Source organism: Schistocerca piceifrons, chromosome 3 (assembly GCF_021461385.2).
Source record: "Schistocerca piceifrons isolate TAMUIC-IGC-003096 chromosome 3, iqSchPice1.1, whole genome shotgun sequence".
NCBI lineage: Eukaryota > Metazoa > Arthropoda > Insecta > Orthoptera > Acrididae > Schistocerca > Schistocerca piceifrons.
Window position 1 is genome coordinate 182,747,271 of NC_060140.1, and position 27,426 is coordinate 182,774,696.

At 45.1% G+C, this 27,426-nt stretch overlaps 1 protein-coding gene across 1 annotated transcript in view; it reads left to right on the forward strand.

Moving 5' to 3' along the window:
* Positions 1 to 26,407, forward strand: part of LOC124788498 (ESX-1 secretion-associated protein EspB-like) — a 43,887-nt gene extending 17,480 nt beyond the window's left edge. Inside the window, exon 3 of the mRNA XM_047255768.1 lies at positions 26,228 to 26,407. Coding sequence (XP_047111724.1) covers positions 26,228 to 26,407 — 180 coding nt within the window. The remainder of the gene's footprint in view (positions 1 to 26,227) is intronic.
* The last annotated feature ends 1,019 nt before the right edge of the window (positions 26,408 to 27,426 follow it).

The window sequence follows — 27,426 nt, forward strand, 5'->3', positions numbered from 1 at the left end:
TTGGCTCGCCGAGTCCTATGTCGAATTTCTCTAATTTACGAACTGCATCTACCAGGTGGTTATAAATAAAGTGCAGCACTCACAGAGTTCCACTGTGGAATGTAATTATCGTATGACAGCGAAATTTGGTAGATATGCTAATAAATTAACGTGGAACCGATTTACGCTGGAAAAAAAATAGTTCTAATTTGGCCACCAGGTGCAAATCTGGTGCTGTGCAGCATCTAGTCGACGTCTCTGGTTCTCATATTGAACATATTGTGTAAGTGGTGATGTAAATAAAATGTAAATGTCGTGTGACTAGAGCCTCCCATCGGGTAGACCGTTCGCCGGATGCAAGTTTTCCGATTGGACGCCACTTCGACGACTTGCGCGTCGATGGGGATGAAATGATGATGATTAGTACACAACACAACACCCAGTCCTTGAGCGGAGAAAATCGCCGACACAGCCGGGAATCGAACCCGGGCCCTTAGGATTGACATTCTGTCGCACTGACTAATAATATCAACATAACGGCTTGCGTATTGTGTATTGAACCGGGGACCTAGAAACGACGGAGAGGCTTCGTCCCGCCGTAGCGCTCAGTGGTTCACAACTCCACAACAGGCCACAGCAGTCCACCCACACCACCGCCACTCCACACCCCATCATTGTGCGGTTCGACCCCCAGTGGACCCCCCCGGGAACATCTCTTACCAGACGAGTGTAAACCCCAAATATTTGCGTGTTAGAGTAATTATGGTGTACGCGTACGTGGATACATGTTTGCGCATCAATCGCTGACACAGTGTAACTGTGGCGGAAAAGGGGGAACCTGCCCGCATTCGCCGAGGCAGATGGAAAACCTCCTTAAAAACCATCCACAGGCTGGCCGGCACACCGGACCTCGACACTAATCCGCCCGGTGGATTCGTGCCGGGGACCGGCACGCCTTTCGGGTCGGAAGCACTGCGTTAGACCACCCTTTCGCACTTGCTAGACTATTCCTACCCACGCCCCTTTCCCAACCCATTACATAATGAAACATTTCTATGTGTCTTTCTTGCAATCACAGCGCCAGATTTTGACGTGGTCGCCAAACTCACATTGTATCTCAGTGACTAGCTACGGTATGACTTTTTTAATTTGCACCCTGTATGTTTTATTCGGTAATTCATTTCCTGTCCCAAAGACCTATTCAAAAATGTATCACAGTGTACCATTCATTGAAAGACAACGTTATTAATCACGTAATACAACACTGACGTTGACGCTCCCAGCGCTTATTACAGGTACTTGGGGTAATGGAACACATCCACATGCTGACGTTGACAGAGGCCAAATGTAAACATAAGTAGAAAGCGCACCCGTCATTCCGTCAACCATCGTCAGTTGAAGGTAGAAATGCTACTCAGCTATGGGGAATGTAATTGCAATACTGTTTTCTTATGTACGGGTACATTTAGTACATTAGTTTAATCCTTTTAAATACTGGTGTGTAGAGTAGGCATACAGTAAAGGCTGTCCTTACTACAAACTACATCCACATAACGCTTCTTTTCAAATTGGTTCAAATGGCTCTGAGCACTATGGGACTCAACATCTTAGGTCATAAGTCCCCTAGAACTTAGAACTACTTAAACCTAACTAACCTAAGGACATCACACACACCCATGCCCGAGGCAGGATTCGAATCTGCGACCGTAGCAGTCCCGCGGTTCCGGACTGCAGCGCCAGAACCGCTAGACCACCGCGGCCGGCAACGTTTCTTTTGTTGTTGTTGTTGTTGTTGTTGTTGTAAGGTAGGCGAAATGCTACGCAGGTAGCGAACTGTACGGAGAGCGATATCCTGACAAGAACCCACCTTCCCAACGGATGTTTTCTCATCTTGTTGCGACGCTTCAGGAAACGGGAAGTTTCAGTCCACGACAACGCAATCGTCGTAGCACTGCTCTCGCTTCCGTTGCTATGAATCCACATGTGAGCACACGACAGCTTGAACACGAGATTGGCATTCCCAAAACCAGTGTACATCGTATTCTTACGCGTCACCGCTTCCATGCTTACCATGAATGATTTCCAGAATCGTGTACAATTCTGTCAGTGGGTACAGCAGCAAATCATCGCCAACCCGAACTTCATCTCCAATGTTCTATTTACCGAAGAATGTTCCTTCTCGAACAAAAGACAGGTAAAAGCAAGGAACATGCATTATTGGTCCAGCGACAACCCACGATGGCTTACACAGGTGGAACATCAGCGTCAATGGAGAGTTAACGTCTGGTGTGGGATGCTTGGTACTACAATTATTGGCCCTTATTTCATCAACGGTAGTCTATATGGCACAGCGTATGCCAAGTTCCTCCGACGAATTCTTCCTCCTGGATGAAGTGTCGCTTAAAATCAGACTGCTTATGTGGTATCAACACGATGGATGTCCAGCACATATTGCCTTGCGTGCGCGTCGTGTTCTGAATCGAAGGTATCGTGCGAGATGGATTGGTCGAGGAGCAACAGTTACTTGGCCTGCTAGGTCTCTTGATTTAAATGCCCTGGACTTTTTTCTTTGGGGATGCATTAAAGGCGTTGTCTATCGCGATATTCGAACAACTCCAGAGGACATGCAGGAACGTATCGTGCTTGCTTGTAATTCTCTTCAGCATGCAACACTGGAAGCAGTAAATAATTCTTTCTTTCACCGAGTGCACCAGTGTATCGGTGTCCAGGGTCACCACTTTGAGCACCTTTGAATGTTCTACTCCTGGGCAATGGTACAGGAGAGTCAAAGTGCTATGTTTTTACGTGGTTTTCATTTGTTTTCTGACAGCTCCAGTAAGTCGACAATTTTGTGATCCCGGGCTCAAAGTCAATGTTTTATGTAATTAATAACGTTGTGTTTCAGTGAATGGTACACTGTGATACATATTTGATTAGGTCTTTAGGAGAAGACATGAATTACCGAATAAAAAACACAGGGTGTCATTTAAAAAAGTCATACCGCTGATCATATCTTTGCAAAAAAAAAAAGCTACAACGATGGCGATCGTGCTGATTGATGTCCCCCTGACGGCTAAAGAACATTTGCTTGAAACATTTTGTGATTTGCATCTGGACAAACAGTTATTTAAGGTAGTCAAGATAGCTGGGACACCCTGTATATAGGCTGATTCAGAATTGCTATAACACAGTTATAGGTGTTGTGGAGTAGGCTCAAATGGTTCAAATGGCTCTGAGCACTATGGGACTCAACTGCTGAGGTCATCAGTCCCCTAGAACTTAGAACTACTTAAACCTAACTAACCTAAGGACATCACACACATCCATGCCCGAGGCAGGATTCGAACCTGCGACCGTAGCGGTCTCGCGGTTCCAGACTGTAGCGCCTAGAACCGCACGGCCACTCTGGCCGGCTTGGAGTAGGCTCATGACAGCAATAGGTGATAATAAACACATGTCCGGAAATGCGCCGCTTGGAAGACAAACAGCTTTGAACGATGGAAGGCAATAAGCATTGACAAAGGTTGGTGTGGCATCATGTCACCCAGCGAACTGAAGCGCATGTACATCAGTGGTTCTTAATGGTCGAGAAAAACGGTGCATTACAGAATGGCAGAGCACATGTCTTCCGAGAACGCTGGTGTGTTTCTCATCTACGGTGAAGGTAGACGAAATGTTCGATTCGCACAATGCCTGTATCACGAACGACTTCCGGTCGGGCCTGTCCACCACACGCCATTTTTGCAAGATTGGAACATTGGATTCAGGAAACCAGCACTTACAAGGCTGTAATTAAAGTCACAAACGATGGCGGTCGGACTTAGGCTTGTTCTGTGTACCTACACAATGTGATCAAAAGTATCCGGCCACCCGAAAAACATACGTTTTTCATATTAAATGCATTGTGCTGCCACCTACTACCAGGCACTCCATATCAATGACCACAGTAGTCATTAGACATCGTGAGAGTACAGAATGGGGCGCTCCGCGGAACTCACGAACTTCGAACGTTGTCAGACGATTGGGTGTCATTGTGTCATACGTTTGTACGCGAGATTTCCACACTCCTAACCATCCCTAGGTCCACTGTTACCGATGTGATAGTGAAGTGGAATCGTAAAGGGACAGGCCAACCTCGTCTGTTGACTGAAGAGGGTCGTAATGTGTAATATGCAGACATCTATCCAGACCAACACACAGGACTAATGTCCACCCGATTTATTTCGACTACATTCCATTGTCCCCGTTTTGGTTTTGTTGATGTTCATCTTATATCCTCCTTTCAAGACACTGTCCATTCCGTTCCGCTGCTCTTCCAGGTCCTTTGTTGTCTCTGACAGAATTACAATGTCATCGGCGAACCTCAAAGTTTTTATTTCTTCTCCATGGATTTTAATTCCTACTCCGAATATTTCTTTTGTTTCCTTTACTGCTTGCTCAATATACAGATTGAATAACATCGGGCATAGGCTACAACCCTGTATCACTCCCTTCCCAACCACTGCTTCCCTTTCATGCCTCTCGACTCTTATAATTGCCACGTGGTTTCTGTACAAATTGTAAATAGCCTTTTGCTTCCTGTATTTTACCCCTGCCACCTTCAGAATTTGAAAGAGAGTATTCCAGTCAATATTGTCAAATGCTTTCTCTAAGTCTACAAATGCTAGAAACGTAGGTTTGCCTTTCCTTAATCTATTTTCTAAGATAAGTCGTAGGGTCAGTATTGCCTCACGTGTTTCAAAATTTGTTCGGAATCCAAACTGATCTTCCCGAAGGTCGGCTTCTACCAGTTTTTCCATTCGTCTGTAAAGAATTCTTGTTAGTATTTTGCAGCTGTGGCTTATTAAACATAGTTCGGTAATTTTCACATCTGTCAACATCTGCTTTCTTCTGGATTGGAACTATTGTATTCTTCTTGAAGAATACTATATCGAATCTATCTTGGCCGGGAGTACCGTACAAATTTCCTTCGATCGTGCATGCTTGTCCGAAGGAGCTTTGCCCATCGTACTTCTTAACAACACAGGCTTGAATTCCTTGTATGAGGATATACATAAGGAATGTACGAGTCAAGTTAGGAGACACATGCTTGACGGCGTATGGTGGTTTGGATCTGACCGTGAGTCGTGCATGGGGGCCTAATGGTGAGGCAACCGCTCTCGGTAAGCGGGAAATCCGATTCGATTCCCGGTCCGGCACAAATGTTCGTTTCGTCATTCCAGTACATAGCTGCTGGTTGTCCATATTCGCAAATGCTAATGCATGTCTTGTCTGTTACTTTCGCGCCGGCCGAAGTGGTCGTGCGGTTAAAGGCGCTGCAGTCTGGAACCGCAAGACCGCTACGGTCGCAGGTTCGAATCCTGCCTCGGGCATGGATGTGTGTGATGTCCTTAGGTTAGTTAGGTTTAACTAGTTCTAGGTTCTAGGGGACTAATGATCTCAGCAGTTGAGTCCCATAGTGCTCAGAGCCATTTGATTTTTTGTTACTTTCGGTCTACACATTCCATAGCAACATAACCACAACCATATTCCGCACAAGGTACACATTGGACGGCCCGTAGCAGGTGAGAGGAACGGAATGGCAGACCAAATTAGCTCCGACCTTGCTCGTAGGAGCGCTGCAAGATTTCGACAGTTCAGAAATGGTTAACATTGAGTTTGGGACTAGTTTTGTAGGTGCTCTCTAAACTGAGGGAAGCCCAAAAATCCCCTTGTCCAAATTCCGCAACTTTTCTGTTACGTAGAAGAGCCGAGGGCCAATACATGACGTTTTACTTTATAATATCTACTGATAAAGAGGAATGGAGATGCTAGTACAGGAACTATAATGCCATTTTTTTTTTTTTTTTGCGTGCCTCAACGATACAGATAGCCGTACCGTAGGTGCAACCACAACGGAGGGGTATCTGCTGAGAGGCAAGACAAACGTGTGGTTCCTGAAGAAGGGCAGCAGCATTTTCAGTAGTTGCAGGGGCAACAGTGTGGATGATTGACTGATTTGGCCCTGTAACACTAACCAAAACGGCCTTACTATTGTGGTACTGCGAACGGCTGAAAGCAAGGGGAAACTACAGCCGTAATTTTTCCCGAGGGCATGCAGCTTTACTGGAGAGCTGCATCAAACCAGTCTCAGAACTGAAGACCACAACAAACAACAACAATCGGAAGCAATCACAATTTATTCTATGTGCTGTCTGACGTAATCACAAAACTATTAATTATGACCGGATACTGAGAAACTGCATTGGAGATCATAAACACGGACTTTTAAACATGGGATTTAAAAATCATATCTCTTCTACTTGACAAAATCTTGCTTTAAAAGAAACGCAAATTAAAATATGGTCCATACGCGTGGATCAGCGTATGGTACACGTAATGTCAGATGCGTTATCACACTAACTGAAGTGTGGGAAGTATGCAAGTATGTATGTGCCTAACGTATAAATAGCTTCTCCAACCACTCCTAGCGCATAATACGCGCGACCTCTATATGTGGCTTCAAAACACGTAGAAGACTTGCTTTGTAAATATGATTCTGCACATCATTGTCAGTATTGCCAAATGGAACATATATGAGCATTGCAAAATTGTGTATTACGTAGTTATACTTTGAAGGGAGGGAGCATGCGTCATAAAATAACTTAGGCAATAACGAACAGAAAGAATTATAAAAGGACAATGCGTAATACGATTTTTTTTTTGGGTCAGGAAGAATTGTGCACCATAAAATAAGGTGAAACAGAATTTAAACGTTAAAACAATTACAGTCAGTGCCATAAGTGTACGTAATTAGGGATATTGTAGAATTTAATGTAGACTGTTGCTGGAGTTCTCCTTCCAGCAGCAGCTGCAGGTCATCTACATGGCGGCGTTGACGCAGCTCGGACATGGCGGCACAGTTCCTCAAAATGGTTCAAATGGCTCTGAGCACCACGGGACTTAACATCTGGGGTCATCAGTCCGCTAGAACTTAGAACTACTTAAACCTAACTAAACACATCACACACATCCATGCCCGAGGCAGTATTCGAACCTGCGACCGTAGCAGTCGCGCGGTTCCAGACTGAAGAGCCTAGAAACGCTCCGGCACAGCGGCCGGCTCACAGTTCCTCGCTGCGGCGCCAGACGAGGATAGTGGTTTAAGAAGTCATTATCTCAAGGGAAGCTATTAGGACGATCCATTCGTGGATTCGCCGAAGTTTAGACATTTTTAATCAAATGCAGGTAAAAGTTTTTCGAAAATTGACGATGGGTCTGTTCCTGACGAAAGAGTCCTGATGTTCTGTTGTGAACAAGCGGAGAAAATCTTATGTGAAAGTGAAAACTGTCTTATGGAAGAGACATTTGACAGTTGTTCGAAACAATTCAAGCAACTTTACACTATACACGTTGATATCGGAAGCACAGAAGAAGAGGCGAACGTATTTCCTGTTTTATTTGCTTTGCTCCAAGACGAAAGTCAAAATACGTCTTATGAGAGACTTTTCTGGGCTGAAAAATAAGACACATGGCTGGTCACCGAAAACTGCAGAGCTAGGCTTTGAAATGCCTACAATGAAAGCTATGAAAACAGAGTTCCCCGAACATCCCATTCCTGTTGAAGTTTTCATTTTACCAATGTTAGACGAAGAAAATACAAGAACTGGAATTAACGGAAGAATACAGGGATAGACAAGAAATCCGATTGGTTTGCCGCATATGTGCTGCAGAGACATATTTTTCACCAAATAGTGTAAATGAAGAGTGGAGAAAAGGTCATGAGATTCGCAGACTATACAGTCAATCAATGGATGGAGTACTAGTATACCAATTGAAATGTGGAATGTTTACAACGAGCGGCACAGGATCACGAATGTAGTTTAAGATTCGCGTAGAATATTAAACTCGTAAATAAATCTAACACATCCAAACGTACACTTTCTGAAAAATATGCTTAAGGAATAAGCAGTAATTGCTATATTTGAAATTTAAAAATAAAAGATTCCATTGGTCGGCGTCTTCAAAGAAGAAGGAAAAGGTAGATGGATCTTGATAAAAGATTAAGACATTATAAGACTAAATAAAGACTTGGGGGATTTAAGAAGATGTTTAAAATCTCTGGCTTTCTTATTAAAAATTGAGTGAGAAGTTAAAATTCATAAAATAAGCCAACAAGTTTAATCATTTGCTGCGGAAGAAATAAAAAAGGTAAAAATAGAAATAAATAGGAAAAAATGAAAATAATAATTAAAAACATTTGAACATGCTTGGGTACTGTGTCCTAAGGTTGGATAAACTGTAAAGGAATCTTATTACAAAACATTCGGTAGAGCCTGTTGCGACTTCCTTCGACGGTCGGAAAACCCATGACTAAAATATTAGTGATCGGAAACACCATGCTGACGTCACGGGTCGCAAAGCCCACGGTCGGGAACGCCTTGACACCAGTTCCACGGGATGCAATTTTCATATAACCAGTTTCCATTTAATGTGTAAACTAAACGGGATTCTAAAAGTGGTGAAACTTACCCTGATACTTCTAGCCATTAGAAGTAGAGTATGAATCTTCCACATTTCTAGTCACTAGCGCTGGCTAAACGTCGGAAAAACCACTAAATCATCCTCAGCTGACGATACCGAGACGAGCACCAACAGGTGACAAGACTAGGTAGGATTCGTTTGAAGCGCCGAGTGCTAGTTACGCTCTAGAGCAGTGGTCGTCAAACTGCGGCCTGTGGACCACATGCTGTCCCAGTGAAGTATTGGTGTGGCCCACGGTTCGCAGCCGTATTTTATAATAAGGCAGTAAAACACCGATTATGTGAGGAACTAAACTTCCATATACAGGGTGGCGCACGAAATGTGTTACCAATTGTTTCTATCACAATTTACGACGCACATTAGATATCCCGCTGGGATCTCTACAGCAGTACCAGCACAGCTTGGAAAAAAAAATGAGTTACGAAGTGACGTGTAATTCACGATACTGCCGCTAGGAGACTAGTAAGCAGCAATGTCTGACAATGGAAGACTGACGACACAGCAACGATCGGCAATTGTGTTACATTTTCATGAAACGAAAAGCCTTGTTGTGACTCAGAGGCGTTTTCGACAACAGTTTAGCACACGATGGGTCCCTTGCAAGAAGACCATCCACAGGTTGTACGATAAATTTATACAGGAGGGAACAGTATTGGAAGCGAAGCGACCTCGGCCTAAGCCTGTTTGTTCGCCGGAGAATATTGAAGCGGTACGAGTTGCTGTACAGAGAAGTCCCTGGAAATGGTGTAAAATGGTTCAAATGGCTCTAAGTACTATGGGTCATCAGTCCCCTAGCCTTAGAACTACTTAAACCTAACTTACCTGAGGACGTCACGCACATCCATGCCCGAGGTAGGATTCGAATCTGCGACCGTAGCAGCAGCGCCGTTCCGGACTGAAGCGCCTAGAACCGCTCGGCCACACCGGCCGGCGGAAATCGTGTAGAAAGGCAACATTGCAACTGGGAATACCCAGACGCTCCGTTCAACGCATTCTTAAAAGTTACCTCCATATGTACCCATACAAGATGACCTGTGCACAGAAGCTCACTGAAGAACACAAGCAGCAGAGACTACTGTTTGCTCAGTGGGCGGAGGATAGGGAAGAAACTCTCAACAACGTTTGGTTTTCAGATGAGGCGCATTTTCATTTAGACGGTGTGGTTAACAAACAAAATGTACGCTTTTGGACCACTGAAAACCCACAAGTGCTTCATGAACGACAACATTGTGCTCCAAGGATTACAGCGTGGGCAGCAATTTCCAGTCACGGACTTATTGGACCCTTTTTCTTTGAAGAAACTGTGAACAGCGAGCGTTATTTGAGCATGCTTCCAAATAGCTTTATTCCACAACTTCTTGCTACTTCTTTTCCCTTCAGTACGCAGTGATTCATGCAAGATGGAGCAAGGCCACATACTGCAAACATTGTGTTGGAGTTTTTACACTAGCGTTTCGAATTGCGGATCATTTCACTCAGGTTTCCAGGTCGCTTCAATGACGGACAAAATTGGCCCCCCAGTAGCCCAGACCTCAATCCATGTGACTTTCTTCTTTGGGGGTACCTAAAGGAAAAATTTTTCCACAAACGTCCAGTGATTTAATGAATCTCAAAAGACTTATTTTTCAAGCTTGCAGTGAAATTACGGAAGACGTGTGCCGTAGGGTAGTCACTAACTTCAGTGTTCGTTTGAAGGAAGTTAGGAAACGAAATTGTGGACATATTGAGCATGTGCTGAGTTACAACAAATCTCCACGAACGGCTCTTCATTGTAGTATATGCTCCTTTCAGATTGTACTGACAATAAAATTTATATTCAAAAACAAAATGGTAACACATTTCGTGCGCCACTCTGTATAAAATAGCTTCAAACGTCTGATTACTTTACAAAATAATTGATGTGTTAAATATTTGCCGCTAAGTATGTAAGCGAGAAAAAGTTTAGAAACTGAATGGCTGAAATTTTTACTATGTATTCATGAGATCCCGATGGTGAAAAACGTTGAAAATTTTCTTGATATCTTTATCCGTTTCCGTAACATGCGGATTCAGAGTTATCCTTCTTGTAGAAATAAAATACGTGCGTAAAATCCTGTGTGAAACGAAAGCGTAATTTATAAAGAGAGGTAGCACAGAGAAATATGCTGTAAAGTGTCTCCATTATCATCTTTTTTTTGTATATAAAATCCGCGGTCTGATGTCTAAAGCGTTCTTTAAATTTCAAGAAAATAACTGTCTAAATTTTAGTGACCAATACATTTCTTTTCGTATGAGTTATATGCCGTGCTCCAGCAGGGAAAAGAAGGGAAACAGCGGAAAAATGCTTCTCTCGGAGCACAAAAAATGCGACTATGTTCTTTTTTTATTTAGAAGACTCTGACTGAAAAGTGAGGTACCAACTGCCTCACTCTACTTTCCCCAGCACGTCTAAAAATATTTCCGAAATTTTGGCATGCGAAGATATTCGCTCATTTTTATGCTGAAAGAGAAGAAGACAGTGGCAGTGGCAAAGACATGGAACAGTAATAAATATTAGGAAATAGCACACAGCAGTCGTGTCATAGAAAGAGCGAGAAAAGACAGTAGCAGTAAGAAGGAAGGAATGAGATGTTAGCACTAAGAAAGAGCAAAATGGAGACAGTGACAGTGAGAAGAGACTGCAGTAGTAGAACAGAAGGAAGGGGACTGTGGCTGTGACACAGGAGATAGGACAGAGAGACACAAGGAGACAATGACAATGAGATGGGCTGAATGAGTGAGTGAGAAAGGGTAACTGGGAGTGGATGGTCATGCGTGACTTACAGCAATGGGCTAGTTGGAATGAGTTACAGTTACGGGAGCTTGTGGGAGTCTGAGGGGGAGCTTGTGGGAGTTTGAGGTGAGTTGCATGTTTAACAAAGCGCGAATATTTTTGCATGTCAAAATTTTTGGGAGAAATATTAAAGTTGCTGAAGAATGTAGAATGAGGCAAGCGGTACCCACTTTCCAGCTGTAGTCTTTTAAATAAACAGGAAGATACTCCCATTTTTTGTTCTCTAATAGGAGCCTTTTTCCGCTGGTTACATAATGCGTTTAAATATAAGTACAGTTACCGTTATTAATCAGTTAATCACCTGCTAACGCAGGCACTTCATTGGACAATTACGTATCACAGATCTGGCCTTGCTGAGCAGCAATCTGAAACGGAGCACAGGCAACACGAAGTTACTCCGAATGGACTGACTTTCGGCGACCACTACTTGGGAGCCGGTAGCCAGCATATAGTCCCTTAATAGAGCTAGTCTACTGGGGACTCATAACATAGTAATATATGTAGGTTGTCAATGATTAATAATAAAATCAGTAGATATGTGGCCCCGGTTGTCGCTCCAAAGTGTCAGTATAGACTGCTAGAGCAACCTTAAAACTGTGCGGATCCCAAAGAGAAAAAAAACCACAGAGTGGCTAATATACGCCTTACAGCGCTCCTTGGGGCAACCAACTCAGCCGCCATTTCCATGGTGGTCAGGACATTAAGAGGAGCCCATTGAGTTAAAATCTGGATCGTCAATTCCCGGCTTTGATTAAGTCTGTAGACACCGACGGATACTGATAAGTTCTGCTTTTTATGCAGTAAAATTATTATTGTAATCTTGGTTCAAATGGCTCTGAGCGCTATGGGACTTAACATCTATGGTCAACAGTCCCATAGAACTTATAACTACTTAAACCTAATTAACCTAAGGACATCACACAACACCCAGTCATCACGAGGCAGAGAAAATCCCTGACCCCGCCGGGAATCGAACCCGGGAACCCGGGACTGGGAAGCGAGAACGCTACCGCACGACCACGAGCTGCTGATTATTGTAATCTTATGGTGAAATTCAAAGTGCAAAAAAAAGCTGAAAGCACAATTTGACGGGGCACAACCAGAGAATGTGCTACTGAAGAATGTACGACACAGAAAAACAACAGTGCAGTCAGAAACCTGATTTGCTGGTTTGAAGAAAAGATTACGTAATTCTGTTTGTGATATGTTAAATAGTGAAAATGTAACAGATCTGGTGAAGGAGTTTTTAGAACTTCAAGGTAGTGGTAAAGCAACACAATATTCTCAACAATTAAGAAAATTTGTTCTGACCATACATTTTTATTTTACTAAGACATAACTACCTACGAAAGTTTGTGAAATTTTCTCACCCAAGAACCGTTTACTAAAATTACTGAGGAGCTCCTTATTTATAAACAGTGATCATCTTCTGCAGCAACTGAATTTGGGGAAGAAAGGCATTATATGAAATTTACAGGCCTAAAATTGCTCCTGAAGCATTATTTTATCTGCAGTATATATCATTTATATAAATCTAAATCTTCTGAGCGGAGAGATGAAGCTGTAAGACGACTGTATACTAAGCTTATTTTATGTAAAGATCAGTGACGTTGTTGCAAAATCATGTGTCAATGAAAACGCTGTAAAAACGAAATGCCAATGAAAACATTGAAAAATGAAGTTTCTGTAAAACATCGTGGAAATTAACTGTCAAATTGGCTTGTAAGTCATTATTGTTACTGAATTATTTGTGTTAATTGCCTGCAACACATACTTTTTTTAACAATATTCTCGTCCATAGCGCACTGGTGTTTGAAGCCGTGTCTGTCCTTAAAATACAAACAAAAATACGGAATTTCTGCGCCAGTTCACTACAACGCATTTCGATGTTTCGTCCCCAATCTTCGGATGGAGCCTCCTCAAAATGCATTGATTTACATTCATTTTGCTAGCAACAAGAAATTATCGTGGGTGGACGAACATGTTTTGATTCAGTATTAGTTAGTCTTGGTTGCAATTTTAGTTTTTTATTTATCAACTATGCGTTTCACCTTATTTAGGCATCTTCAGGCTGATCTTAATTTAGTATTTGTTAGGACGATCTACTAGACAGTGTATCTAAAGAGTATCGTCAGTACATCAGGCCAAAACCCCTTCGTTAACCTCAGTAAATAATGCTAACTACTTAAGCCCCATCTTATCCTATTATTTGCTCCTGTGAAAGTGAACGTGTTATGGAGGTCTTGGAGTCACTCACGTCCATCTAGAAAGTATTTACTGAGGTTAACGAAGGGGATGTTGGCTTGATGTACTCGACGATGCCTTTAGCTACACTGTCTAATGGATCTTCCTAAGAAATACCAGATTAAGATCAGCCTGAAGATGCCTAAATAGGGTGAAACGCGTAGTTGATAAATAAAAAAAACTAAAATTGCAAACAAGGCTGTTTTCAACTAATACTATTAAACACTGGTTTGCTGAGTCATGCCACAGATGGATGGAAGAATTTCTATGTTTTGATTCATCTTGAAGTTTTATTCACATTTCTACTAAAACTTCCCTTGTTGCTACCAGTATACACAGCAGTGACAGCTGTTTACTATTTTTAGAAACAAAATAAATGATCATTTTCAACAACAAAAATTTGTGTCAAGTTCCAGTGGGACCAAACTGCTGAGGTTACCGGTCCTTCGGCTTACGCACTGCCTAGCCTAACATAAACTAACTTACGCTGAGGAGAACACACACAACCATGCCCGAGGGAGGACTCGAAACTTCAACAGGGAGAGCCGCGCGAGATTATTTTCAACAGACCGTAAGACCATTGGTACTTCCCAAACTTCATTTAAATAGCTTATAATTAGAGTGTGGCACTGAAGATGTTAAGGCCATTTTTTATTTTTTGATAGTTTTTATAAATATATTATTTTTACAGCAAGAATTAAAGCCGGCAAGGGCTATTTGAAGTTAGTCAAAGTCAACTTCAAGTCGACGTGACACAGGAGATAATGCCATCGACTACCGATAAAATGGCGGACGGGAAAGATTGCTTCAAACATGGCGTACGTGTAGACACGTGCTTTTCACAAACAGCTAACCACATTTATGAACATAGTTAATAAAACTTATTATAACTTGTCAAAAAGCTGAGCTCCTATTAAATACAGAAACCAACTTTACTGTAGCCACCGCGGGAATAAGATTAGGACAGCCAAATTATCTTTAACCACACACATTAAGGGGTTCCTACATCCCTATCTGGGTAACGAAAAAGCCACTCAGCACTTCCGTGCACGAAGGACGCCAGTGTTCACAACCCCAAGCAGACGACCAATAGCCCACTGGATCACCCAATGGAGACGCTGACGTTGAAGACACTGAGGCAGTAAAAACAAACATGTCCAGCCAGGGCTCCAGTTATTCAGGATAGTACCATAAATGTGAAAGACCTTCCAAGTCGAATACACGACTGTGTGTCACGTACACAGTTATACGTCTTGCTTCATCACCGAAGTTAGCAACGTCATTCTGCGTGCTGTATACTAGGACTTCATTCAATAAATTAATATCTGCGTATCTCATAAATTATTGTAGTTGGGTTGGTGACTGTTCAAGAATTTGTGGAACTGAATATTGTTTTCTTTCAATGGAAGTTTTTGAAAAAAAAAAAGTAATATGTTTTGAGGGGAAGTACCACACCGACCACAACGTAGGCCTTCCAATGACTCATGGGATGAGCATTCCACGATGTCCTCGGGTGCCACGCTGCTGAATAATCACTTAAATCAAAAGGACGTCTTCATAAGGAGCCGCAGCGGACGTCGTCCAGGCGGCAGGACAAAAGGGCCGGGCTCGCCGCTTCCCTTCGCCTGTCCCTGCCGCTGCAGCTGAGCCGCTACAGCCGGTCGCAGCCATTGTCGGACTGCTGGGCCATTGAAAGACGCCCGTGAATGAAACCGCGTGCTCGCGAGTATCGCCACCGCCGCGGCCACCGATAAAGATATGTAAACAAGTACCGAGAAGGCGACCCGCCGTGCCGGAAGGACAGCATCCGCAGCGGCAACACAGACATCTTGCCGCCTCCTCACTGCCTCTGCCTGTGCGGCATTTCGACGCTAAAGATGCTTTTAATTTCCTCGCCGGTGAGCTCTCGGATGACAATGGCCTGCTACTCATTTTGAATATTAACTGCCTTCTACCTGGAATTGCTTATACCTACATATGGCTCGTATTGGAAGAGTGTCTGTATTCATGACCAAGACACCGGGCAGAACAATTTGTGAGGTCCCTGACCGGACACCTCGGCCGAATGTTTAACATTCTTGATTTATTAACATGTATGGAAGTGCCTCAGGGCGGATTTGGTGCAGGCAAAGCAGAAGGCTCGAAAGAAGCTGTTCTGTGTACAGCCCAGTGAGTGTGCAACGTCTAGAGCATCTCAAGCGACTTCTTCTGGACTTCCTGACTCGCTGTCCAAGTCCTTTAGGAGTGTAAGCCCGCCCTGACTGCTTAAGCAAGAGAAATTGTGACGGTGTTCTTACACTCCTCATCCCAGTAGATTGGTAGACAAGGCCAGCTATGGCAGTATCTACTATGGGGACTCCCTTTCGGGGGGAGGATACTTTTCGGCACTCTCCCCCCCCCCCACCCACCCCACCCCATTGATACCTTTGATTTAGGTTTTTTTGATGTTCCTAAATCACCGGCCGGAGTGGCCAAGCGGTTCTAGGCGCTACAGTCTGGAACCGCGCGACTGCTACGGTCGTAGGTTCGAATCCTGCCTCGAGCATGAATGCGTGTAATGTCCTTAGGTTAGTTAGGTTTAAGTAGTTCTAAGTTCTAGGGGACTGATGACCTCAGAAGTTAAGTCCCATAGTGCTCAGAGCCATTTGAACCATTTTTTGATGTTCCTAAATCGTCTAAGGCAGGGGTGACAAATCTTTTAGCTTACCTGGGTCGCACTGGAAGAAGTGAGTACGTATGGACCTTACATAACATACGTAATACTACTAACAATAAACGATGAGGAAAGAGAGAAAGACCGAGTGAGGTGGCGCAGTGATTAGCACATTGGACTCGCATTCGGGAGGACGACGGTTCAAACCCGCGTCCGGTCATCCTGATTTAGGTTTTCCGTGATTTCCGTAAATCGCTGCCGGCCGCTGTGGTCGAGTGGTTCTAGGCGCTTCAGTCCGGAATCACGCAGCTGCTACGGTCCCAGGTTCGAATCCTGCCTCGGGCGTGGATGTGTCTGATGTCCTTAGGTTAGTTAGGTTTAGGTAGTTCTAAGTCTAGGGGACTGATGACCTCAGATGTTAAGTCCCATAGTACTTAGAGCCATTTGAACCATTTCAACCTAAATCGCTTCAGACAAATGCCGGAATGGTTCCTCTGAAATGGCACGTCAGTCTCCCTTCCCCCATCCTTCCCTAATCCGATGGAACCGATGACCTCGCTGTTTGGTCTCCTCCCCCAAATCAACCATCAACCAACTAACAGAGAGAGAGAGAGAGAGAGAGAGAGAGAGAGAGAGAGAGAGGGAGAGGGAGAGGAGTGGGGGGAGAGAGAAAATAGTATCATGTGCCGATTGATTTTGAGACTGAAAATATCATAACCTTACATAAACGTAATTTTATGGATATTTTTTTCCGGTCGTGTGATAGATGCTCACTTCGGCCACGTTGTTACCTGCTTTGGGCCGCGTGCAGGCCACGGCTGGCACATCCCTGGTTTGCAATCAAAATTTGGAGCCGGGTACCTACATTATGTATAGCTGCACGTCGTCGATGCGTCAAGCAGCATACAAACTGAACATTGGCTGACACGAGTCACAATTTTGTGTTTTTTTAAATGATACAAATCATCGAGTGCATCGACAGGACCATGTGGCGGTTAACCCGCAGCATGTGGAGATTGTAGTTCAGGCCGGAGGTGGCCGTCTGTTTTCTGAGGGTCTTTTCCGCACATTGACTTGGATCCAGTTGCTCAGGTTACCGTGAAGATGAACTAGAATGTTTATTTCGGTTAAGCACTGCCGTTTCCTGTATATGTCCATGATGAGTGTTTTGCGGACATTTCCGTCTTTTGCTGTAACAGAACATCCATGTTCACAGGCTTTCGTCGTCTGCCTGACACTCAGACACCGTACGACACTCAGACTATTTGGAAAAGCGAGTGTAACGCAGTAATCAACATTCTCGCAGTTTGGAAGCTCTACGTTATCTAACTGTATCTGGCATACCTCACCGAATGGAGGCCATTATTAACGTCAGAGGCGGCCTTAGACGGTGTTGGGGTACAGACATCGATACAGTTCCTACATATCGAATCTCACCCTTTCTCATCTTTGCCGGTCCGCGCCCAAGTGCGCGGGGATGTCTCATCATTACAGAGTAGCAGCGGATTGACTTGATACCTGTCTAGTCTGGGCGAGCCTGCGGTGATGGTCGTCGGCGAGCAGGTTGTGCGCAGTCGCGCATCGCAGTGTGACAAGTAAGTGGGGAAAGTAATAACGGTCGGTTCAAGGAAACAAGATAGATATTTCACGACGATCGAGCGGAATCTGCAAAGTAGTGGCTAATTCGGTGTGAAGTTATTAAATCGTGTGAATGCTAATGTGTTGTGAATGAACTTTTGACATCGTAACAACGCTTTCTATTACGTAAAAGCATAATAAATTCAGTGTTTAATATAAACTGTTTCTGATTGCAAGAGACCTTTTCACAAAGTTTATACATTGCTGAGTTGGTTACGTGGAGGAGCGTTGGGCGTGTCTTGCAGGAGCACGATTAGAGACCCTATTGCTGAGACTCTGTTACCGTGATATGTGCACCTTGGGAATAGAGCCGTTCACCAATGCTGTCATAATCAAGAGTCCGATACCAAAATAAAACGACACCAAACGAAAAAAACGAACGAATTTAATCTATAGAACTAACACTTAATCCAAATATAGTGTGGATGCCTTACAACGGTGTTAGCTTTACACTGTTTGATCGAAAGTATCCGGACGCCTGTTAATGGACTTTAATATGGGATGTGTCCACCATTCGCCTTTAGACGGCTTGGACTCTGTTGCCTGTGGAGGAATAACGTGGCATCCTTCCTCAGTAGCTGAAACCAGAGTTGAAAGTGATGTTGGACACTGGACTTGGAGCGAAGTTGACAATCTAAATCATCCAAATGGTGTCCTGCTGGGTTAGGTCAGGACTCTTGGCGGGATTGTCCATCAGCCATCGACTTAAAGATGCTGCTTTATCGCAGGGTGGATTGCCTTGCCGGTGCAGACAGTCTTCATCTCGGAAGTGTTTCTTCACTGTACGCCGTACACAATTCACTAAGATGTCTTAACACCCTTCGGCAACTAGCGTTTTTGGATTAGATTGGATTGATTTGGGGGAAAGACACCAAACAGCGAGGTCATCGGTCTCATTGGATTAGGGAAGGATGGGGAAGAAAGTCGGCCGTGCCCTGTCAAAGGAACCATCCCGGCATTTGCCTGAAGCGATTTAGGGAAATCACGCAAAACCTAAATCAGGATGGCCAGACGCGGGATTGAACCGCCGTCCTCCCGAATGCGAGTCCAGTGTGCTAACCGCTGCGCTACCTCGCTCGGTAATTAGCGTTTTTCTATGGGCAATCAGGGGACCAGACCCTAACTACGAAAAACAACTCCATACTGTAACACAACCACCATCTCCGTACTTCACTGTTGGCACCACACACGACGGCAGATAACGTTTCCAGGAATGAACCAAACCCAGCGCTTCCATCTGATAGCCAAAACCTATCCAGTGGTATTGCTCCTTACTGCACCTCAAGCGTTGCTTACTACTGACGAGAGAAATGCGTCGCTTATGAGGAACTCCTCGACCATTGTACCCTGTTCTTTTTAACTCCCAACTGTAATAAAACTGAATACGGTCAGATGAATGTGCTAACCGATCTTGGGTCATATGAAGTGAACGATACCGCACCGAACCCATATAAACCGAAAATCTACACTACTGGCCATTAAAATTGCTACACCATGAAGATGACGTGCTACAGACCCGAAATTTGACCGACGGGAAGAAGATGCTGTGAAATGCAAGTGATTAGCTTTTCAGAGTATTCACACTAGGTTGGATCCGGTGGCGACACCTACAACGTGCTTACATGAGGAAAGTTTCCAACCGATTTCACCTACACAAACAGCAGCTGACAGGCGTTGCCTGGTGAAACGTTGTTGTGATGCCTCGTGTAAGGAGGAGAAATGTGTACCATCGCGTTTCCGACTTTGGTAAAGGTCGGATTGTAGCCTATCGCAATTGCGGTTTATCGTATCGCGACATTGCTGCTCGCCTTGCTCGAGATCCAATGAGGCAATGACTGTTAGCAGAATATGGACTCGGTGGCTTCAGGAGGGTAATACGGAACCCCGTGCTGGATCCCAACGGCTTCGTATCACTAACAGTCGAGATGACAGGCATCTTATCCGCATGGCTGTAACGGATCGTGCAGCCACGTCTCGATCCCTGAGTCAACAGATGGGGACGTTTGCAAGACAACAACCATCTGCACGAACAGTTAGACGACGTTTGCAGCAGCATGGACTATCAGCTCGGAGACCATGGCTGCGGTTACCCTTGACGCTGCATCACAGACAGGAGCGCCTGCGATGGTGTACTCAACGACGAACCTGGGTGCACGAATGGAAAAACGTCATTTTTTCGGATGAATCCAGATTCTGTTTACAGCATCATGATGGTCGCATCCGTGTTTCTCGACATCGCGGTGAACGCACATTGGAAGCGTGTATTCGTCATCGCCATACTGCCGTATCACCCGGCATGATGGTATGGGGTGCCATTGGTTACACGTCTCGGTCACCTCTTGTTCGCAATGACGACACTTTGAACAGTGGACGTTACATTTCAGATGTGTTACGACCCGTGGCTCTACCCCTCATTCGATCCCTGGAAAACCCTACATTTCAGCAGAATAATGCACGACCGAATGTTGTAGGACCTGTACGGGTCTTTCTGGATACAGAAAATGTTCGACTGCTGCCCTGGCCAGGACATTCTCCAGATCTCTCACCAACTGAAAACGTCTGGTCAATGGTGACCGAGCAACTGGCTCGTCACAATACGCCAGTCACTATTTGCTGCCCAGGCGTATCAAGGCCGTTATTACGGCCGGAGGTGGTTGTTGTGGGTACTGATTTCTCAGGATCTATGCACCCAAACTGCGTGAAAACGTAATCACATGTCAGTTGTAGTATAATATATTTGTCCAATGAATACCCGTTTATCATGTGCATTTCTTCTTTGTGCAGCAATTTTAATGGCCAGTAGTGTACTACTGCATAGCTATGCGAAAATGTTTAAATGTCAACGCTTATAAATACTTAATGTAATTACAACGATAATTATGGACTTCTCTAAAAAGATAGACAATTAATAATATTTTATTTATGAAATGTACGTTCCAAAGAATGTTTTGCACAAATAGGTCGATAAATTATAGTAATTTCTGTGCTGCTTATCGTTAGAGGTAAATCTTCGTTCTTTGGTGCTGTTGGTTGTAAGAGTTCGAAGCACGAGGACTAAAAGGAGTTATGTGTGTTTTATTCAAGTGAATTGACTGAAAATATATGTGTGATTCTGCAGGAAGTCCGCCAGATTTCATACTATTATTGAAAAATTAACCCGATTATCGTTTAGACGATTATAGAAAGATAAACCACAGAAAAGAAATGAGCAAAGAGTCATCAATACATAACAAAGAAGAGCAACAAAAAGGATGAGTATTTTTATTACTTACAGAACTAAGCCGGCCGTTGTGGCCGAGCGGCTCTAGGCGCTTCAGTCCGGAACCGCGTTGCTGCTACGGTCGCAGGTTCGAATCCTGCCTCGGGCATGGATGTGTGTGATGTCTTTAGGTTAGTTAGGTTTAAGTGTTTCTAAGACAAGGGGACTGATGACCTCCGATGTTAAGTCCAATAGTGCTCAGAGACATTTGAACCATTTTTGAACAGAAATAGTTATTTAAATTCGACTGTCCCTGTCGCTCGCTGCAGAGCGCCACTATCTGAACGTGGCAAGTACTGTGAATATGTGATCGGCCGACCAAGTTAGTAGCTTATTCCAAACAGTAATAAACCTACTTGGGGCAACAAGAGGGTGGGAAACGGCCAGACTACGCATAGTCACTGCGTTAGCTGGACTGCTGGTAGCGCTCGCTAGCGATTCCTTCCGCTGATTGGATGCGATTTTGTACAACCAGCGTCCGAAAGTTCGACGTCCCTGTCCGTCAGTACATAAGATCTGGTTCGACTTGGTTTACCTGCGGTTGTTCCTTCGCGTTTCCGCTTTGCGGTCTCGCATCGCCAACATTCGACTTCGGGGGCTTTAGAAGGATTGAGATGCCCATGAAGGATTTGTTTCTCAGGTGGCATCCAATGACTATATTCCGATTAAAATTACATGATAGTTGACGTATGTCACGCGCCGCTATGGTGTTGCCACATCCGCTGCCAGCTACCGGTCGGTTATAGGCGCTACACAAACGCGACGGGTCACTTCACAAATGTTGATAATGTGTAACGTGGAGCACTGTTGGAAGCACCATCCGCGAGGTATTACGAAAATGGGATAATAAGAATGATAATCAAGGTCTTTCGATTAGATTTAGAAAAATAAAAAAGAATGTTGCATTTGACGATTTTTGAACCATGGAGCTTCTTACCAATGTGAGTAGGCTGTTCAGGTTTTTATGTTGGTATCGCCACGTGGCGCTCGGTATGAAAATCACTGACTGTGCTGTGTGCAGTGTGCGTGGCTGGTTGGACTCATTGTTGGAATATTCGCTTGTGTACTGTTGGGCAGTTGGATGGGAACAGCGCGTAGCTTTGCGGAGTTGGAGGTGAGCCCCCAGCAGTGGTGGATGTGGAGAGAGAGATTCCGGTTTTGAGAAGTTACTATAAGCGAACGATCTGGACGTGTGTCCGCCAGAAAAAGGAAATTTGTAAAGAGAGATGTCATGAATTGATAGATATACTCCTATGGTGACTTCTGAACACTATTAAGGGCCGGCCGGAGTGGCCGAGCGGTTCTAAGCGCTACAATCTGGAACTGCGCGACCGCTGCGGTCGCAGGTTCGAATCCAGCCTCTGACATGGATGTGTGTGATGTCCTTAGGTTAGTTAGGTTTAAGTAGTTCTAAGTTCTAGGGGACTGATGACCTCAGAAGTTAAGTCCCATAGTGCTCAGAGCCATTTGAACCACTATTAAGGTAAATACATTGGTTGTTCTCTATCAAAAACTTTCATTTGCTAACTATGCCTATCAGTAGTTAGTGCCTTCAGTACATAGGATATTTTATTTAGCTGGCAGTATCGGCGCCCTCTGTATTGCAGTAGTTCGAGTAACGAAGATTTTTGTGAGGTAAGTGATTCACGAAAGGTATAGGTAATTGTTAGTCAGGGCCGTTCTTTTGTAGGGATTACCCGTCAGGGTAGCCCAGCGCGCTAACGCGCTGCTTCCTGGACTCGGGTTGGCGCGCCGGCCCCGGATCGAATCCGCCCGGCGGATTAACGACGAGGGCCGGTGTGCCGGCCAGCCTGGATGTGGTTTTTAAGCGGTTTTCCACATCCCGCTAGGTGAATACCGGGCTGGTCCCACGTTCCACCTCAGTTACAAGCGTCGCAGACATTTGAAACACGTCCGCACTATTTCACTATTTCCACTATACACAGACATTTGGGGCACACTGATCCTGTCCTGGGGGGTACGAGGTGGCGGCAGGATGGCATCCAGCCATCCCTAACACTAACACTGCCAAATCCGTTGTAACCACGCCGACCCTGCGATCGCTGCGGGGCTATGGCGTAAGCGAAAGAAAGAATTCTTTTGTTGGGGTTATTGAAAGTCAAATTGCGTTGCGCTAAAAAATATTGTGGGTCAGTTTAGTGATGATCAGAATAAGTAATGAGAGAACTGTCTGAGCACTTTGTTTTACTCAGCTGTCTTTGTATCAAATAAAGCAGAAGTTTGCGAGCACAGTCATTCATAATTATTCAAGGGGATGTTTCACCAGTACTCTATGCGATTACACTACAAAACCTCTTGTATTTATGACACTGATATCCCATTCGTAAAGATTACTTGACAGCCTTCAAACATGCCGTTTGAAGCATATTTAATGTAAGCCGACCGCTGTCATTATAATGACGGTATAAATGACGCTAAATCACATCTTGTGCGAGAGGATCCAGTAGTGTTTAGTTAGTCCAGTTTATGTAACGTGTGTACTTTGTTAATATCGCTGTGTGTGTGTGTGTGTGTGTGTGTGTGTGTGTGTGTGTGTGTGTGTGTGTGTTGTTTTTGGTCCGGTTATCGTGCATGATGAAGTACGAAATAAAAGCGCCAGACCCAGGATTCGGGATCCTAACACATTAAGAAAGAAAGCCGGGTAAAGAGTTAGAAGTGAACTACGAGGATTGCCCAGAAAGTGATGCACCACATTTTTTTCTTCTACAATTCTGTATTGAACATAATGCGAATTACATGCACGAAAGAGTGGTGTTTTATCTACACACCCCATTTTTCCACGTAATCTCCATCCTGTTCTGTGGTTTTCCTCCAGCGTGTTTACTCTGTCGGTACACATACTTTTGAATATCCAAGAGTGCGGATAATTGGATCCACACTTCCTTTTGCTGATTCACAGACGCAGCGCCAACTGCCGAGTCGTAATGCGTCTGTCATCGCGAATGACAACATCAGCTCGCTGCAACATGTCAGATGTGACAGTGGTGGGTGGTCTCCCCGACCGCTGCATATCGTGGAGCTCCGCGGAACCGCCTTCTGATGACGTCACCCTCCATGCCTAGCGACTAACTGTACTTCTGTCAACAGCAGATGCTTCATAAACTCTGCACAAGCGTTTGCGAATATTGTATGTACTGTATTGCATGTTAACCGGGGCCCTAGAAACGACGGAGGGGCTCCGTCTCCGCTGCAGCCGCAGTGGTCCAAAACCCCGCGACGACAACCGCAGTCCACTTCACCCCTCCGCCGCCCCACACTGAACCACTCTTTCAGGTTTACTGTTCGTTTCGGCCCCCGGTGGACACAGTAATGGTGGTGTATGCGTACGTGGAGAACTTGTTTGAGCAGCAATCGCCGACGTAGTGTAGCTGAGGCGGAATATGGGGAACCAGCCCGCATTCGCCGAGGCAGATGGAAAACCGTCTAAAAACCATCCGTAGACTGGCCGGCTCCCCAGACCTCGACACAAGTCCGTCAGGTGGATTCGTGCCGGGGACGAGGCGCTCCTTCCCTATCCGGAAAGCCGTGCGTTAGACCGCGCGGCTAACCGGGCGAGCTTTGTGAATATTACTCACAGTTTCTTTCTCTGCAGTGAGAAATTCAATGACGGCACGTTGCTTGTAATGTACGTCACCTCCAGATGCCATTTCGAAACTGTCCTGCAGCCACGCTATCTGTCGGAAGTGACGCAATCTTGGTGCGTTCGCTCGGGGGATGTCTAATAATACATACGTAACGTTTCGCATTCGTAGCATTGTTTTTGGCTGAGAAAAAAGGGGTGCGTTGCATTCTGGCCAACCTTCGTAATTCAGAATGAGATTTTCACTCTGAAGCGGAGTGTGCGCTGATATGAAACTTCCTGGCAGATTAAAACTGTATGCCGCACCGAGACTCGAACTCGGGACCTTTGCCTTTCGCGGGCAAGTGCTCTACCATCTGAGCTACCCAAGCACGACTCACGCCCCGTCCTCACAGCTTTACTTCTGCCAGTACGTCGTCTCCTACCTTTCAGGAGTGCTAGTTCTGCAAAGTTCGCAGGAGAGCTTCTGTAAAGTTTGGAAGGTAGGAGACGAGGTACTGGCAGAAGTAAAGCTGTGGGTGTGGTGTCACCGCCAGACACCACACTTGCTAGGTGGTAGCCTTTAAATCGGCCGCGATCCGTTAGTATACGTCGGACCCGCGTATCGCCACTATCAGTGATTGCAGACCGAGCGCCGCCATACGCCAGGTCTAGTCTGGAGACTTCCTAGCACTCGCCCCAGTTGTATAGCCGACTTTGCCAGCGATGGTTCACTGTCTACATACGCTCTCATTTGCAGAGACGACAGTTTAGCATAGCCGTCAGCTACGTCATTTGCTACGACCGAACAAGGCGCCATATTCAGTTACTATAATTACTATCTTCATAGAATGTATTCTGAACAGATAATATTGTGAATCATGTACCGTCAAGAGCGATGCTCATCATTAATGGATTAAAGTTAAGTATCAAACTAATTACGTCCGCTTTCTGAATTCTAATTCCTTGTCGTGTTCCAGACCTCACGTCTGTAGAGTCCTTCCCTCCTCACGCCAGCCTGCGTGAGCTAAAACGCGTGCATTTCGGCCCCCACCAGTAACACGGTGTTGGCTCTTCTGCCAACACAACAGTGGGGACGGGACGTGAGTCGTGCTTGGGTAGCTCAGTTGGTAGAGCACTTGCCCGCGAAAGGTAAAGGTCCCGAGGTAGAGTCTCGGTCCGGCACACAGTTTTAATCTGTCAGGAAGTTTCAACCTTCGTAGTTGTTGACGCTGTCTGGCAGCGGCGAAAGTTTCGGCCGTGATGTTGAACCCTCTGATTGGAGGAAACCAACTATAACACGTGAAGTGTCAACAATCAAGTAATTTTAATCGGTCTATAGTTCACGTTCGAGGTTACTGAGTTCCTCTGCTTCTCCATCTGTACTGGCAACACAATAGTCCGTCCCCGCCTTCTTTTATATTACCAGATCCGCGACTCAACTATAGCAGACTAAAATAGTAAACACTGGAATAGTGGTGTGTCGCAGTGAGATACGCCGAAATTGTGTGTGCTCCCCTTTGTGCGCCCTGTCAGCAGAGTCGGCTGTCTGGCGGGGAAGACTCGCTGCCTGGTGGGCAGCGGCGCCGGGCCGTCGCGACGCCGGGGCAGGCCCGGGGGCAGCCCTGGCCGCGGTCTCGTCAGGCGACAAATGAGAACAAATTAAGTAAACAGCGGCTGCGGTGGCGGGGGCGGCGGGGGCGGACGGCGAAAGGCTAGCGGGGCAGAGATAAGAGCCCGGCCGGCGACTGGCTGGCTCCACCTCGTCGCTCTGGCCGTCCGCGTTAGGCGCCGCTCGAAGAAGCCACGCTGCGGCGATAGAGCGACTTAACCACAGAGGTGACTCGACTGTCTCTCAGCGAATCTAATAATACTATAATGAACTTGCTGGTCGTGTACGGAGTAATCGCGCAGCCGAAGAGTATGTTAGAGGGAGGCAGGGAACGAGAGAAGAGACTTCACCCCCTTAAGTTCTCATTGTTGCATATGGTCGCTTTTACCGGCCGTCTGAAAAATATTGTCTAAGTTCACTTTAATCTTAACTGTGTTGTGTTTTGTTGTTCACCCACTGTCTTTGCAACATCAAGGCAGAAGGACATCAGACTCCTTGCTAAATAAAAAAAAAAGTGAAGGAGGGGGAGGAAACAAAATGAAACTTGGTGAGTTGAGGGGGTATGTGATGTTATTTCAGTGATTACAAAATCGATCCAAATTTGTAAAAAAAACTTGGCAGTATGAACCCGCTTATCAGTATTGCCATATCACGTATCAGTACCACTTCACAGGCGTTAAGGTGGCAATAGAGTTACAAGTTTCCGTTTGCCACCGACAGCAGTCGCGCAGAATCTGGCGGGCCCAGTGGTGCGCACCTGCTGAGCCACACCGCCAGCGACTCTGGACTACGAGCGCCCTCTGCTGCTACAATATAGGACGGCTGGTGGCAGCCACTCTGTGTAGAACAGTCTTCCTATGCCACAAACTTCACGATCTTATGGTTCCTGCATAGTCCTAACTGCATCACAGGGTGAACTACACCTGTCAGTATAGGCCATCTGTTTTGCATCAACATGTCCACTTTAATACCTTGACCTGCTGTTCAGAAGAAAATAAGCATTAATGACTTGCTCTTGACACATGTAATTGGAGGTTCTAACCGACATAAAGACATACAATTTGTAAATGCTATAATTATTAGTTTTTAAATGACGTAAATACTGATGTAATGTTGTTGAATACAC